The following is a 17,949-nucleotide window of genomic DNA, read 5'->3' on the forward strand; positions in this document are numbered from 1 at the left end:
AAGGAGCCGATAACTGAATTTGCATATTCTTTCCTCTCCTACAGAAGGCAAGCTCTTAAGGGCAGAAATCATGACTTATTCTTCAAAACGTGGGGGGTATGCCTACTTTGGAATGATAATTTGCTTTTAGCTTTTGTGCACACATGAAAATTCATAACCAGAGTAAATGATTTCTCCCTTTAACTCTCTTCCTTATCATTCTCATGGCTTCAGTTCAGTTCCTCTTCTTTCCTGTCTCTTTATGCCAGTCCCCTCCTTATAGAGTCCCCTCCTTATAGATACTCCAACCTTTTTCTCTTTTACAGTCTCCAAACTACATACAGCCAGTTCAAAGATAATTATGATCTTATCATTTTCCCGACTTAAAAAAATTATTACCTATGGGAAAATAAAAATCAAACACAAAACAAACGACATTTTAAAAAATCTCAACGTGGGCATACAAAGCTTTATTCAATAGAGTATCAACCAGGCTTTCCTGCCCCTCCTCCCCCAATCCCCCACCTCAGGCTCTCTACATGGCTGCCATCTCACTCAAACAATGTGCGGTTCATTTTCACCCCTTCGTTCAAGCTGTTCACTTTGCTAGGAATGACCTATCTTCTCTGCCTGGCAAACTCTTATTTATCCTTCAAAGCCCAGTCAAGTTCTATAATAAGCTCCTCTGCCATTGCACATACATCGCTCCTTCCTCAAGGCTCTCATAACATGGGTATGAATTAGAGCCTAATGGGTATGAATTTGATATACGAACTTAAATAAGCAAGAAATATCTCATTTGTTCATTTTCTTTAAATCTACTTGTAGTAGTTAGGATTTAGCTCCAGTTGTGTGTAATAGTGACCCCAAATAACAGTAACTTAAATAAGACAAATATTTTTCTCCTTTACATAAAAATATGAATTTGGCTGGTAAAACAGCTCCAAATTCCACTGGGTTCCGGTCTGCTTCCAGCTTTCTGCTTCACCTCATTCTAAGATGTGGCCTCATCTTCTTAGATTGAAAGGAATAAAGGACATACCCTACTCCCCTTTTAAGGTCATCTCTCTTAAATTACATACATCACTATCCTTCATATCCCATGACCAGAAAGTAGGCATGTGGCCACAGCTAGCTTCAATGAAGGTTGGGAAATGCAATCTTTATTTGGAGTAGCTATGTAAAGAAATCAGGGATTCTAACATTGTAGAAGAAGAAGACAGATGCTTCAGGAACACTGATAGCCTCTACACCATCAAATGATTCTGCTTCTGAGATTCCATCCTACCTGGCTCTGGGAAAAAATTCAATCAGTCATTATTGGGTGTCCCTTTCCCCCTCCAAATCTGTGCAAAGATTCCCGGGATATAGCAGATACAGAGATGTAGATATATAGATTGATATTAAACACTGCTCTAAGCATCTTACATGAATTACCTTATTTAACCCTCACAAAAACCCTATGAGGTAAGAATTATTATTTCCTCATTTTAGAGATGAGAAAGCTGAGGCAGAGAGAGGTAACATCTAGACAAAAGGAAAGCCCATCCTGTCATCGGTCATCTATCCCCACAGGTTATGGGTGAGAGGCCCATGTCCCAGATCTCAAGGTCCCTTCAAGTCTAGTGCTTTGTTTCTTCCTGATATGTTTGGGTACTGATATCTTTAGCAAGATTGGGAGCCTTTAATCAAGGGATTGTCGTCCCCTCTGGACTCAGGTTCTCCCTCTTGTTAGGTTCTCTGGCAAGATCCCTGGACCTCTCTCTTCCCCACAACAAAACTGAAATAATCTACCCTCTGCAGCCTTCTCAAGAATACTTTCTGGCTCCCTTGCCCTTCAAACAATCTCTTTAATTTAATTTGTGTAAACCTGAAGAGCTCATTGACTCAGGCTATTTCTGCTTTTTGCCATGCCAGAATCCCAGAAGCAAAGATTTACAAAGCCTGGCCTCCTACTTGAAATAGGAGGGGGAGGGAAAACACAGAGGGCAAAACCAAAACAGATCTCAAACAATCTTCTGCACGTGCTCTGTCACAGCACTTGTCTTGAATCTCAGTGAGTTGAGAATATGCTGGAGTCCCCAGCTCTGCCAACAGCAGCTAACTCAAGGACAGAACTGGCGTCTTATGATCTTCCTGTTTACACTGCCTAACAAAGTGTGTAGCAAAGCCCTCAGTAAATGTTTGTGTAATATTGTTGAACGAAGATTTCTGTAAGCATTTCTGAAAGCTTTGCTGAAAGGATTTTCACAACGATGATAGGTCTGTTTTATAATCTATATTTTAATCACTTCTCAGAATCCAGAAGCCAAGTGAGGTGTCATCCCCTCCCACTACTTCTGCAGCCATTCCTTCAGCAGTACCCCAAGCCCAGCCTGTGGTGGCCCACCCCAGTGTGTCAACCGTTCAGCAGGTACAAGGGTCTAAGTGAGACACAAGCGCCATGGATTGTGACAGGCAGGCACTGTGACCATGACCATCTTGTATGGCATGATCATGTTCTCCTCTGTTGCAACTTCATAATGACCTTGGGCAACACACTTCTATAGTCATGATAATCACTTTGTGTTTCTGATGTACAATATCAGTAGTTCCCCCGGCTTTGGGAACATATTCTCTAACTTCATAGGCAAATTTCATAGCAAAAGAAACTCTACAAAGTAGTCTCTGATATTCCAGCTTTATGAAGGGCATTGACTACATATACAATGAGCTGCCAGCTCTCACACTGGCCCAAGACACTCTGTATCATGAAACTGAGTTTCATGGAGCTATTAAAAAAAAAAAATTCTACTTTCTAAGATAGAGCAACCATGAAATTAATTTTTAGAAAACCTCAAAGTCTCTCATCCTTCAAGTTAACAATGATGATGATGATAAGAGTGATGCTTATTGTAAAAACATTTTTAAAATACAGAAAGTATATTAAGTAAAAACTTTAGTCAAGGTTCGACTCCTCTGCCCCCACTCTTCAGAGGTACCTCCTGTTAGTAATTTCTAGCAGATAGTTCCAGGCATTTTCTATGCATATCTATAAATGTATATTATGCATATACTTTAAAAATATGAAATCATACTAATAGAAACATACTTATAATGTGTTATTGATATATTTAAATATAAATATTGATGTATATAAAGATCTACAACCTTTAAAAAAGTTTTTAAAGTACTTATCTGACCCATTTAGTAATGCAGAGGGGTCACATTTTAGTTCTAATTCAGTAGTTTTAAAACTGATCTGTGGAGCCTCAGGGGTCTATGGAACCTCTTCAGGGGGTTAGGGTTCATTACATAGCTCTATATGTGAGGGGGTGGGGATGGCCAGCACGTATTTACGGCCACCATGACCTAGAAAGAAATACAATCAGTTCAGCATGAAATTTCATTTCTGCAATTCATAGACTTAGAAAACGTCAGTCTTTGGTTTTAGATTAATTTCATACACCAAATTCTTTAGCTGCATTATACCTATCTATCATCTGTCTACCTACCTATCTGATAATCCCAGTGACAATGAATCTATTGTTGGTTCCCTTCTAACAGTGTCAGAGCCCTCCCAACTATCTGCAAGGATTGGATGGAAAACCTATCATTGCAGCTCCTGTGTTTACAAAGGTAATCAAACTATAACTTCTTTCTGTCAAGGCTTTAAACACACCACAATACCCAAACAAAGTTGTAGGATTCAAAATTCACTGATTTTATCTCAGGATTTTGGTCTCTTATAAGTACAGGATAGGATTTGGGGTTTTGTGGTAGCTGTTACCATGTCGCTCCAAGTTGCAGATTTCTAATATTAGTTTGTATAATAAGGGAAAGGTCATCCCCACTCATCACATTGATCTCTGTGGCCATCCTATTGCTTTTAAACACAGTAGCCACACCTAGGGGTCAGGTGATACACTTCTAGGCACTTACTATCCAAGGGTTTCTCTGGATGTCTTTGGTATTCAAGGAGATGGAGTTACATGCTCTTAAGAAGCTTAATACAAAGCCTCACTCTAGAACAAAGAGCTTTCTTTTTCTAATCCATGGTATCAACTACTGTGGTGGCATCAAATTCTGAGTCTCATAATCTTTGTATTTAGAACTGGAAATTTTACTCAGGCACTTTCATTTACAAATGAAAAAACCAAGGGAGGGCCAAGGAGATTAAACAATGTATCCAATGTCACAGAACTAGCAAGTGGCCGAATCAGGACTAGAAACAAGTTGTCCCAATTCTGTCTACTGTTCTTTCCCTTATATAACATAGACTTAGTTTATATGTTGCCCAGGACAATAAACTCAAAGGTGCAAAACTGAGTCATATTGGATTTGTTTTGGTATTATGAAAACCACATGGATGGAGTCTATGCCTGGATTTACAGTTTATTGTTTGTAATGAATACCAAACTTAAGCCCAAAGAAATTTTATCCACTCAGAAGTATGATTTAGAGGAATGGTTCTCAATCAGGGTTAATTTTGTCCCTCGAAGGACATTTGGCAATGTCTGGAGACATTTTTTTGATTTTCACAACAGGGGGCTGGCATCCAGAGATACTGTTAAATATCTTGTAATACACGGGATGACAGCCTCCTGCAACAAAGAATTATCCAGCCCAACCTGTCAATTAGTCCTGGGGTGAGAAATCATGCTATAGAGCAAAGTGGAAAAAAAAAAAATGTCTTTTCCAATGAGTACTGATCCTAAAAGTATTGCTAAATTCACAACTTCCACAGAAACATCCATTTTAGTGACGTTCCACCATATCAGCTCATCCAAGATGGTTTTCCAAAATCAAGCAGAGTCTAAGAGTGAGACATGTTTATCCATAACTGTATCAGGTTGGCAAACATTCTTATGTGAAACAAGATGCCTCTCAATTTTTCAGGTTTGTCTCTTGTAACCGCTTTCGGAATTTAAGTTTTGCTATTCTCAAAGACTTGAAGTAGGAAAGCAACATGTTGTGATTTGGTGAATACCAGACTTGGATGAAGAGTTATAAGTGGACCTGTGTGTGTGTGCGTGCACGGGCGCGCGCGTGTGTGTGTAATGTAGCTAACAGAGCTACCCCTAAGTGTCTCCTAGTTCACTGCTAAGTCACCTAGCCTTAAAACAGAGCTTTAAATGCCGAGAAATCAGGACACTTTAATTTGTCGTGCCTATTTGTCAGGCAATGCTGACTCTTCAAAGGCAACTAAATCACAGAATAATTTATACCCAGTCCCAAACTGACATCTCCTCCACTCGTCTCCTCAACACCATCTGCCCAGCTAGACAGCAAAGAGGTGTCCTTATCTCCCTCCACACTTTCAAATATTTTTGGGTGCTCTACATCACCTGGTACATGCCTCTGGTACAACATTTAGCACAATAATAAAGATGTTTAGTTTTCTGTCTCTCCCAAGCGCCTTGAAGGCTATCTCTAATATCTACATAGGAGTCCATAATGGTTATAATAGGTCCAAAGCCATTTTTGTCATTCTGAAAAGCCTAACAGGACTTTAAAACCTATTCTTTACATTTAATTTTCATGGACTGGTTAGCCTCAACTTTAGCTGCTTTTGTGTGATGACTGATTACCTCCCTCTAATTAGACGCTCTGATTTGCAGATACCTATATGCCTTTGATGAATAAAAATGGGGAAGATAATTAGTCATTAGTATATGTTGTTAATTAGATACATCTCCAAAAACATTAGATCCATGGTGGGAAAACAGTCCCTAGTACAGGGACTCAAACTCCGGTGAGGCTTTCTCAGCCCTCGGGAAGTGTGCTTTTGCCTCCATAAATGGGATCAGGGTTGTTCAGACGTAGGGCACTAGCATAGGCTGTGGCTCAGATTCCAGAGGGACTTATCAGCAATGCTGTGCTTGCATTAGTTTCCATGAGTGAGGGTAGGATTGAGGTCATCGTCACTGCCAGTGACATTAGAAAATTTCTGAGTCAGAGCCACTGATGGTGGTAATCACGTGGCACAGGCCCTGATAACTGATCACTGGCATATGTTTGTTCAGGTTATTCCTTGCTCTGTTTACTTCTTTAGGGACTTCTGGCATTCCAATCCCTATGACTCACTTTCTATACTGCCCAACAATTATTTCTCTGCCAATAATGGCAAGAAGCCATTCTTTTGAAAGCAACGATTAGAGAGCAGAGTTTTATTTAACTCCTTGTACCTCCTTTGGTGATAGGGAAGTACTGGTATTATCTTCTTTTTAAAGAAGGTTAAAATGAAAATGAGGGTTGCCCAGCAAAACAGTGGTAGAGTTTGAAAGAAGTCTGGGGTCCCATGTGCTAATTCACTGCTCTACCTATAGAGGATACCTATATTTTTAAAATATTTTTAAAATATTTTATGGAGATAGACTATCCTCCATCCTCTATACAGTATCAAAAACTTTCACTCTGTTTATGGGGGGAAAACAGTGCTCACACTCCTTGAGTGTGAAGGGAGGTAGATGATCAAATTAGAATCTTACTCCTATCACTGTTCCCACTCCAACAGCAGCTGCTCTGGCAGGCTTTCAAGGCTGCAGCCCTGGCTCCAGCTGCTTCAGCAGTAATTTGAAGAGTGCAAGGGGGCAGGGGAAGTGAGAATTTGAGGAACGGCACTTCATTATATAATAGCTGAGGCAGGAAACCCTGAAATGACAGGTACAGTGGTTGGCCCTAGATTCCTGAAGATTACATGGGCCCCTGTCCACAACCTGACAATTCCAGAGACTTCTCTGATTCAACTGTTGCACTGGGCACCTGTGACAATATAGGGGCAAAAAGGTCTTCAATCAAACGGTTCTTTATCAGTAAAAACTGCTGTGATCCAACTCCGGTCTAAAAGCACTATAACATTCACTTCCAGCATCTCCCAAGGTGCAAAAATAGCAACTAGATTTAAAAAAAGAATAAAGTGACAATATGAACCTTACAGCTGATATCTTTTAACCAATTAGGGAGATGCCTTTTCTCAAGGATGTCCCTGCATTATATCTGTGGGTATAGGTCTTACTAAGCAAGAACTGTGTCCTTTCAACTCACATTTACAGCACCTGGCACAGAGCTTGGCACAAAGCGGGAACATAATTATATTTATTCTGTGGTGAACTGCTTCCATTTCAGCTAAGAAGGAATTATTGCTTTTATCACTTTGTGGCTTCAGAGTGTTGTTAGGAGTAGAGAAAAAATCCAATGTCAAATGGCTGTGGAAGACATGCTTCTCAAGTCTCTGTGTTGTCAAGTCATCCTACAAAGAATGTCTTCCTGGATGGTCAGTATGGTGATGACACACAAGACAGATTTGCACTTTGGATACTGTTTACTGCAGGAGGTTGCAGACTTTTCATTATAGGGACTTCAGTTCAGATCCATAATTCCTAGTTAAGACTAACTTAATCTTAGCTAGTTGGGGAATGTTTCATGTCTTATTCGTCTTCAGTGAAGTCAAGATAAATATGATCAAGTCTTACACAATGTGCCATTAGTAACAGCCTAAGACCTACTGCTGTGTTGAACACGGCCCCATCTAAACTATGTTCAAATGGTGTAACTGGTTTGGACCGGATGTGCAGCAATGTGAGCCGATTTCTTCTTATGAGACTTTTGTAGAAAAGCACAGTTTTCAGCAGTAACAACTATCATTGTCCTTCAAATTATGACCTTCAACAACCCTTTCTAAGTGCCTTGTAAGATGACCCCTGGCAACTCCTTTACTGAGTATTGACGATGTGTCACACTGGAATGAGCTTCCATCTCATATCACAGTCCCTTAGCTGGCATATTCTAGAACTATAGTATCTCAGGTATCTGGCTAGACTCTCCAATAGAACACAGGTTTTGGCCTTCAATTTCAAGTGAATAATTACAACCAACTAATGTTGGTCTCAACTGTAACATATTCTCTCAAGGAGGTCCTTTTGCAAGCAGGACCTTGGTGTAACCTCTGCAGATTGAGAATTGGTTCATATATCTGAACCTAAAGCCATGTCAGAATGTAGATTGACCTCATTCTGCTTACATCTATTAATTATTTATTTATTTATTTTTACGGTACTCGGGCCTCTCACTGTTGTGGCCTCTCCCGTTGCGGAGCACAGGCTCCTGACGCACAGGCTCAGCGGCCATGGCTCTAGGGCCCAGCCAATCCGCGGCATGTGGGATCTTCCCGGACCGGGGCACGAACCCGTGTCCCCTGCATCGGCGGGCGGACTCTCAACCACTGCGCCACCAGGGAAGCCCTACATCCATTTTTTAAATGTGCCATATTTTATTCATTCAATCCCTTCTGCCACCACCACTTTTTTTGCTTTGGTTTTCTTATTTGTTTGCCTCAAGAAGGAACGAAACTCCATTATGTATGAATCCCAGGGAGATGTCTGACTGTCATTAAAGTTTTCAATGGGCCCCCAAAACTACCATCTTAGCACAGAATTTGCTCAGATGTCAGGGTGGAGGGCATATTCACCAGCTTGCCAGGAGCACCCAAGACTCATTGATGCTCCCTGCTTACTGAGAACATTCCATTCTTATCACTAGAAGCTATTGTTTTGGGGTAGACAAGGAATAACCAGGTTTTTAATCAAATAGTTCCTTATTACTTCAACAACCACTCTGTGAAAATCACAGACTGAATTCCTTCAGCAAACAAATTTGGGAATGCAAAAAAAGAACAAAACACTAACTCCAAACTATAGCGCCCCCTGGCCGTCACAATATCAACTAACACATCCTTCTGAGGTAAAAGTCTCCTACTACAGCTAAAGCCATGTGGTTAAACCCACCCCAGTATTCCTAAAATAAACGCCATAAATATGATAGGTCTAAGCACAAAATATCATATATTGTTAAGAGCTATAAACAATCACAAGATATTTGTAAGAGTAAATGACAAAAGCAAAAAAACTACTGGCCTTCCCCTTCTCCAAAGCAAGAGCCAATATGTCCTAAATACAGACCCCAAAATTGTAATAATGGGAAAGCCTTGCAGCATTTGTTGCTGATAGAGCTTGTAGAGAAAGTTAATCACAACCTTTCCATGTTTATCATCTTTAGGCCTATATTAAAAATAAAAATGTGCCCACATATATGCCAAAGGAGCATTTCATAATCAAATGAAGTACCAACTACACAAACGTATGTGTGACTTTAAGCTCACAAATCATGATGAGTGAAAGATAAGTTGTGAAAGGAAAATGTGAGTTCCATTCTCCCATAGCATCTATTATAGAATATACCGATATTTTACAATGGAAAGTGATTTTTGTGAACTTTTTTGGGGGGAAGCGTGAAAGAGCATTTAACAATGCCTTCACAAAATTATGACATATTTTACCACGACCTAAGACTCCACATGTGACAATGATTTCATAGAGATTGTCATTGTTTACCTCCCTCAACAGACATCAAGGCTATCCTGTGAAGAACACATAAGGAAAAGAAAATAGCAAAACAAACGTCAATTTCCAGGACTACAGAAAGTAGGCAAGGCAAAGCCAAGAAAATAGTCACTTACTTAGGCCACAGAGACAGTCCACCTTGTGGAACAGTCTTGTGTGGAAAAATATACATTACTCCCATACTGAATACACCTAGTAGATATTCACTGCAGATTTTTTAAATTGTTATTATTTCTGAAAACCAAACTCTACTTGGGCATTTTCTTAAAGGAAGCAGAATTACTTTACCAAATATTAGTATTTTTGCAAACCCTCAAAATGTTTCACCTAGTATTCAATAAATTTTTCTGGCACTGCAACAGAGAGGAAAAGGAAGAAGCTAGTGAGGAAAAAGCTTCCTATGCACTCAGATGATTCTGTCTTTAAAAACAGATTCAGGGACTTCCCTGGTGGCCCAGTGGTTGAGAATCTGCCTGCCAATGCAGGGGACACAGGTTCGAGCCCCGGTCCGGGAAGATCCCATATGCCGCGGAATAACTGGGCCCGTGCACCACAACTACTGAGCGTGTGCTCTGGAGCCCACAGGCCACAACTACTGAGCCCACATGCCACAACTACTGGAGCCCGTGCTCTGCAACAAGAGAAGTCACCGCAGTGAGAAGCCCGCGCACCGCAGTGAAGAATAGCCCCCGCTCGCCGCAACTAGAGAAAGCCTGTACGCAGCAAGGAAGACCCAATGCAGCCAAAAATAAATTAATTAATTAATTTAAAAAAATAGATTCAATGTGCATCCAGAGAATTGAAGCTGCTGGAAATGTACAAGATATGGAGAAAATCCAAATATGGAGGCAATGGTATCTTTTTCGAAAATTCAGCACTGGGAGTAGATTCCAAAAATATATACTTTTTGGTTCTAACAATACTCTTCTCATTACAGATGTTACAAAATTTATCAGCCTCTGAGGGTCAGCTAGTTGTCTTTGAATGCAGAGTAAAAGGAGCTCCATCTCCTAGAGTTGAGTGGTATAGAGAAGGGACCTTGATAGAAGATTCTCCAGATTTTAGAATTTTACAGAAAAGTAAGTTGTGCTTTAAAATTATTTTTCTGATAATTTTTATAGATTTATTGTATACATTTATTTTTATAACTTTTAACAACTAATTAAAATGTAATAAAAAGAATAAAATAAAAAACACTTATACTCCACCAAACTAAACCCTATTATTAATATTTTGGTATATATTCTCCAAAAATTTTTCCATGCATATATTTTCTTTAAATAAAAATAAATTTTTTTTGTAAATTGATTTTTTCACTCAACATTTCATGAACATCTTTCCATATTAATATAGCACTTTTTTACTTTTAAAAGTAAGTTGATACAATCAATTTCATATTTACTTACTCTCCTATTGTTGAAAATGTAGACTGTCCACAAATTTTTACTATTAGAAACTATATTTCAAAGCTTGTTAACAGAGAAGATCTTTGTGAATATCTATGAATAAATCTGAGTACTAGAATTGCTACTGTAAATTCACATTTTTTTAGGCTTTTAATATAAATCATCAAAATGCCATCCAAAAAGGTTGAACTAAATTTAGGATGATTATATAATTGATGATCTAACCTGGGACACCTTGGGGAGTAACAGAGGGTGCTAGTAATCATTACACAGAGATCCCAGGAATAAACCAGATCATCCCAGTTGAACTGGGACACATGCTGTTTCAATTACATTCTACTACAACCAGCAACATATGGGAACTTCTTTTGTCTTATACCTTCACTATCAATGGGTATTAAACAGTTTTTAAATCTTCACTAATTTTATAGGTCCCAAATGGGAATACTTGTTTTAATCTGCTCTTCACTAATGAGATGTGGAAAGGAACTTTTTTTTCCTATTTATTGGGTCTTTGAATTTACTTTAAAATTACCTATTATATCCTTTGTTCATTGTTTATTGAGGTTTTACTCTTTTTATTGTAAGAATTATTTATATATCCAAGCGGTTAATTCTTCTTTTCTTGTCATGCAGTGCTTTCACCTTGACCCATTTCAGTCGTAAAATATGTTGAAAATTATTTGCTTCTTGGTTAATTTGTTTCTGCCTATCACAGAATAGATATATGAATCAAACTACTATCAGATGTAACAACAATGGTATATTCTGAATAGCAGCAACAATGGTATATTCTGAATACCATTTAAGCTGAGGCAAAAAACCTCCACTAGTTCTATCAGTGTAGAAGAATGTAACTAAATTCAACAACTATTCCTTGAGTGCCTGCAATTCTATAAACCTTAGTTGAGCACCTGTTTTCAGTACCAAGTGGGCACCTTCAGGAATGCCAAAGAATTTTAAGACAAAGAACTGCTCCTGAGGAACCTGTCATCTATCCTGAGGCTCTTAATATTAGAAACCTTAGGGCAGGAGGTCTACGCTACATTATATCAGGATGTGAGAGCCCAAAGCCAAGAATGATCTCTCAGTCTTCACAAACTTTTTCAGGTCAGGCTGAATGGGTACAATAAAAGCAAGTCATCCTGAATCCCAACTAATTCAGTAACTTTTCCTCACCTAAGGTTTATGTGTCCCAAGTGGAACCCAAGTATGTCCCAAGATACAGCCACATCATTTAGTTAGCAGCTCTCTTGCTGCCCTTCTGTGATAATGATCCTATCCCTGTCAAGGTCATTGGTGCTTAGGTCATTTTACTTAAAATTTGCAGATTAGCCTCGTCAAATTACTCATGAGTATGCAAAAGACACTTCTATAGGAAGCTTCTGATAAAAATATCACCTCTCAGTAAAATAAATGCTCAGAATCTTTTAATTTTTTTTTTCTTTTAGAACCTCGATCCATGGCAGAGCCAGGTAAAGATCATTTTAACTTTAATTTCATTTGTATGTGATTCGTGACTTGAAATATATAATAAACATATTGAAATTACACTGTTGTCAAGAAAAAAAGTTTTACAAAGAAGATGGAAGCCAACTCTAGCTACGACTGTAGGAGAAGGAAAGGCAAGCATGTGCAAGTTTGGAATATATATTCAATAGCTAATGTGAATGCAGTTAGTTCTGCGTTGTTGAGGAATGTTTCTTAGGAATATTTTCCCTCTTCCATTGGCCCCTACTCATGACCTCCTTAAACTGGGCAGAGCAATTTCCATGATGCTATCAATTCCAATTCCACAGCCTATGTATCTCAAAAGTTATGCATCAGATTTTGAAATTCACAGAATCAATAAAATGTTTATGATGTTATTTGATTTGGTTGGGAGGATATTAAGATGACACATGGAAGCTCTTACCTCTAGAAAATACAAGTTGCTCACAAAACACAGCATAAACGTCTGAATGTCCTCTCTATCATCACCCTGAAAAATAAGATTGTATTTGTGCCCATGGGTAAGAGTGATGGTTTGGAATTTCATTATTATAATTCTTGCTTCTGAAAACTGAATGGAAAGGCATTCTCGATGTAGACATTGAATATCCATGTTGCATAACCCTACACTAGGCCCTTGGGGATACAGTAAAGACCAGAGTGCTCTGGCTCTAGCATTGCTTGTAGTGGAGAAGCATTTTTCCCTTTGAAAATATTTCAGGCTTTTGATACTTTCAACCAAAGCAAGCTTTTTCACTAGGCAGTCTCATACAGAAAATAGTTTCAGAGTCACCCAAAAGGGGTCCCTTCTCAAAACAAGCCCCAGCTCCATGATCTAAAATTTCATGTTCAGAGAGTTCTTCTTTCCACCTTGGATAAAGCAAATACCCTTTGGAGACAGAATACTATATCTTATCAGGCAGGTATAGTGTAGTATGAATGAATTTATCAGATCATTTTCCGAATGCAGGTTGCTGAAAGATGAGAGTGCAAATGTTTGGGAAGGGAACAGAGAGAAGGAAGCATAAGACTCACAGAAAGGACATAGAGGTACCAAAACCAGACTTTGCCTCTCCATCATTTAGGATTCTTTGGGCAGCACGTAAACAAGACCTAACCAAAAATGGCTTAATCAACATGAAAAATGTATCTTGTTACATAGCATGATGCCCTAAGAAATGGTAGTCTTGAGATTGGTTAATTTAGCATCTCAGAGATCATCAGGGGCCAAGCTTTTTATTTTTTTCTCCCCGTTCTGTCATCTTCAGAGTATCCTCTTAGACTGGTTCTACTCATATACCCAAGACGGCTGCCACAGTTCTAGGTATTACATGCAGATGACAACATCCAAAAGCAAAAATTGGGGAAAACGCTCTCTTTTACCCCTTTTAAAAGGCAAGAAAAACTTACCCAGAAACTCCCCAGGAGATTTTCCCTAATATCTTATTGACCAGAATTGTGTGTCACATGCTACCACCTTAGCAAGAATAGAATGGTAGGGCTTCCCTCGTGGCGCAGTGGTTGAGAGTCCGCCTGCCGAGGTAAGAGACACGGGTTCGTGCCCCGGTCCGGGAAAATCCCACATGCCGCGGAGCGGCTGGGCCCATGAGCCGTGGTCGCTGAGCCTGCGCGTCCGCTCCGCCAACAAGAGAAGCCACAACAGTGAGAGGCCCGCGTACTGCAAAAAAAAAAAAAAAGAATAGAGTGGTATTTCACACAGACCTATTTTTGCTTTAAATCCTAATTTGTTTTTGTTTTTGTTTGTTTGTTTGTTTGTTTGTTTCTTGGTCCGTTTTTTTTTTTTTTCTTTGGTACGCGGGCCTCTCACTGTTGTGGCCTCTCCCGTTGCGGAGCACAGGCTCCGGACGCGCAGGCTCAGTGGCCATGGCTCACGGGCCCAGACGCTCCACGGCATGTGGGATCTTCCTGGACCGGGGCACGAACCCGTGTCCCCTGCATCAGCAGGCGGACTCTCAACCACTGCGCCACCAGGGAAGCCCTCTTGGTCCTATTTTTGACATCTGGACTGATGACATAAAAACAGATAATCTGCAAATCCATAATATACATTATATTATCATTAAATCCTCTTGTTGATTGTCTGCATGGAGTTATTCATTTTACTTCCTTTGGCTCATTTACTATGCTAATCAGTCAATTCAATCAAATAATTGGACTAAGTGTTTTCAAACAATTAATATAATCGGCTTCTTCTATTGACTTTTATAGACTCACCATCTAATATCAGAAAATTCCATAATTCCATTGCCATAAATAAGTCAGTAACCATTCTGCTTTATTGGCTTTAGAGGAGATCTGTACTTTGGTCATTGCTGAGGTATTTGCAGAAGACTCTGGGTGCTTCACCTGTACTGCAAGCAATAAATACGGCACAGTGTCAAGCATTGCACAGCTAGATGTAAGAGGTAAGGGCTCTTTCAATGCCAGAACAGTTTAGTCTATGACTTTGATTATGAGTATGGACAATGTATATTACCCTCTCTCACTGCTTTTCATATGAAGCTAGCTTGGCTCTCCTAAAATTTTTTGAATTACTGAGGAAAGTGTCCTTGAACAGAATCCAGTTTTCAATTTCTCATTGCATTTATCACCACCACCCCAGTTATCCTGCTGTTATTTATTATACTCCCTAAGAACACATCTCCTTGATCTTACCTAAACTTCCAAAATTCTTTCCAAAATGGTACTTAGATTTTTTTAGTTTTGTTTTTGTTTTTCCTGTATCCTTACCATTCTTTAATGTCCCAGATTGTGTTTTCTGTTTTTGACAAGCATTTCCATTAGCACATTTTGCCTGGGTTGGATACATGCCCTGTCTCAGGGTTATAATCCTATCTCAGTCTTGTTGAGTAAGGCTAACATCTCAGGTCTTGTTATCATCCTTTCAGGAAATGAAGACCCCAGAAACAATGGGTCTCTTCACTCGGTCAACTCTACCACCAACCTGGCTGTTATTGAGCAACAGTCATCCCCACCCAACCCAGAGCCTCCTTCTGTGGAACAACTCCCTAAACCCAAACTGGAAGGCGTTCTGGTGAATCACAACGAGCCCCGGTCCAGCTCAAGGATCGGGCTCCGTGTCCACTTCAACCTGCCTGAAGATGACAAAGGAAGTGAAGCATCCTCTGAGGGTGGCATGGTGACCACCAACCAGACCAGGCCTGATTCCTTCCAGGAGAGATTCAATGGACAGTCAGCAAAAATCCCTGAGCCTTCCTCGCCCGTCAAAGAGCCCCCTCCAGTTCTGGCCAAACCCAAACTGTAAGTAAAAATTAGAATGGATAACCAAGAGTGCCTGTGACCTTCTCTGACTCTGCCCTTCTTAAAAATGATGGAGCTAAAAAGGGAAATGATGAAATGAGAAAACACACATTAAATGCTTTGCAAATCATAATCCTTACATCAGTGTAAGTGTACTATCACTTTCATCCTTACTATTCATATTCTACCTCCAAGAAATGTTACTCCTAAACTAGCTCAAAAAGATGTTTGTCTAACATTAGAGGGCTCCAGGTGAAGCACTTCTACACTCTTCTTATAAAGCCCTTTCTCATGTCTAATAATCTTTACGGTGTGAAATTTCATCTTTCTATTCCCCATTTCTGCTTTAAGTTTTTGTAGTCATTATAGAAAAGATACCTAGTATTTTTTAGTTAGTTCCTTGATATGGCTAGATATGCTGTAGTAACCACAGGCTTCATATAAATGTAATGGGTTGAAATTACAAAGGAAGTGAAGCATCCGCTAAGGGTGGCATGGTGACCACCAACCAGAGTCACCTCAGGAGTCTGATGCAGTTTCACCCAAACCCTCCAGAGAGCACCCATCAGAGTCATGTTGCAATATTTAATGTGCATCCATAGGATACTACTATTATGTTCTGTTTGATCCACAAAGTGATAAAAATTACATTTATAACTACATAAACCTTTAAATATCAACAATAAAATCTACAGTAATAGCACTCCTATCATGTGTTTCTCAGTGCTGACATTCATTGGAAGCAGTTCATGTTGCTTAGTTTTATATTTTTCTCACTAACACACAAGGTGAAATTCTGGGCATAAAATTAATTGTTACAAAACATGCGGGTCACATCCAGAAATATCTCTGTCCCCTCAAAGTTCTGCCAGTTACAGGAAATAGGAATCTACTTAAAGTAAGAAGAAGGGAAGAGGTTATTGTAGGGATATAAGCAGCAATGGGCAACCAAACACAGCCAGGTCCTGCACAGAGAAGGAGAAGCAGGGAGTTAAGAGCTAGGATCACATACATGGTCAGTCCAGCCTCTGTCCCCTGCTCACACTCCGTCTTGAGCACCTCCTTGTTTCCTCTTTGCATATCCACTCTACTCTTCTCTCTTGGAAGACTCATCAATTCATATCTGGCCCATGATGGCATGTCTTGTCACGATTTGTGTCAAGTTCCACTGCTAACTAAATCGTGCTCAGCAGCTCAATTCCAAATACCAATCAGCCCAGCCTCGTCAGGGGCAGAGCATTTACATTTGGAGGGAAGAAGAGTCAAATGGATCAAATCAGAACTGTGTGTGAAGGCAGTTCGCAGAGAAGGGAGTTGTGAGAACAGGTAACCCCAAACAATCAATTGCCTCCTTTGTAGGGCCTCCTCTTACCCAGGGACTGTTTGGGGGCTATTAGGTATGTCAGTTAGGATGAGGTTTAGCTTCACGTTGCGGAAAGCCCAAACTAATGGTGAGTTAAACACATGAGGGTTTAGTTTTCTCTCAAATAAAGGAATTAGATGGGCAGTCTCAGGCTGTTATGATGGCTCCGTAGTCACTAAGAACCCAGTCTCCTGCTCTGCCATCTTTAGCCCTGGCTTCTTCTCCAAGTGCCCTCCAAGATGGCTGATGGTGGTCTAGTCATCCTGTCTGTATTCCAAGCAGCAGAAAAGGCAAAGTGGTAGAAGTCCAATTACTCTCCTTTAAAGGAGCCTTCTTAGGACTTACCCAAAATCACCTGCTTATATCTCATTGGCCAGAACTTAGTCACATGGTATATTAAGTACAAAGGAAGCTGGGAAGTGTGGTCTTTAGCTGCACATGTTGCTTCCATGAGTAAAATCAAGTTCCTTTACAAAGGGGAGAATTAAGTAGTCAGCCAGCAGTATCTACCACATGAAACTTTCAATGAATATAAAAATTCTTTCTACTAAATGACACCCTCTAATAATCCAGTCCTCAGCAGTATATAATTCTTTAATATTTTTTGTCTTCCTTAAATTTTCACCTAATTGTGTGAATGTAGGTTTGTATTAGTAGAGGTATGAATATGCATGTGCATGCTCACCTCTCTCTCTCTCTCTCTCTCTCTCACACACACACACACACACACCCTTTGTGAATTCACAAGCCTACAAAGTTTTCTTACTGGTTTTAACCTTTCAGGTTTTATGTTAAAATATATTGACTCAATAATCTTGAGGATACAATTTTCTGCTTGTTCCTTCAATTTGCCATTCATACAAAAAATAGAATTCTTATAGATCTTAAAACTGCAACAGAGAGGGAAGCTGTCATTTTTCAACACTGTATCATCAAAGCCTAGATAATTCAGACTGACATTTTCAGCTTGAATATTAAGCTATTTAGAGAAGTGACTCTTCATCCTGGCTACACTCTAGAATGAAATGTGGAGCTTTTGAAAAATATT

At 39.6% G+C, this 17,949-nt stretch overlaps 1 protein-coding gene across 2 annotated transcripts in view; it reads left to right on the forward strand.

Annotated features, from left to right (window-relative positions):
- Window positions 1-17,949, forward strand: part of MYPN (myopalladin) — an 82,868-nt gene that overhangs the window by 31,021 nt on the left and 33,898 nt on the right. For both annotated transcript variants that reach the window (XM_082673195.1, XM_082673194.1), the window contains 6 exons: window positions 2,278-2,392; window positions 3,526-3,597; window positions 10,297-10,438; window positions 12,217-12,240; window positions 14,566-14,682; window positions 15,166-15,538. In XM_082673195.1, the coding sequence (XP_082529321.1) occupies window positions 2,278-2,392; window positions 3,526-3,597; window positions 10,297-10,438; window positions 12,217-12,240; window positions 14,566-14,682; window positions 15,166-15,538 (843 nt within the window). The remainder of the gene's footprint in view (window positions 1-2,277; window positions 2,393-3,525; window positions 3,598-10,296; window positions 10,439-12,216; window positions 12,241-14,565; window positions 14,683-15,165; window positions 15,539-17,949) is intronic.

This window comes from Grampus griseus (assembly GCF_964374135.1).
Source record: "Grampus griseus genome assembly, chromosome: 16".
Taxonomy (NCBI): Eukaryota; Metazoa; Chordata; class Mammalia; order Artiodactyla; family Delphinidae; genus Grampus; species Grampus griseus.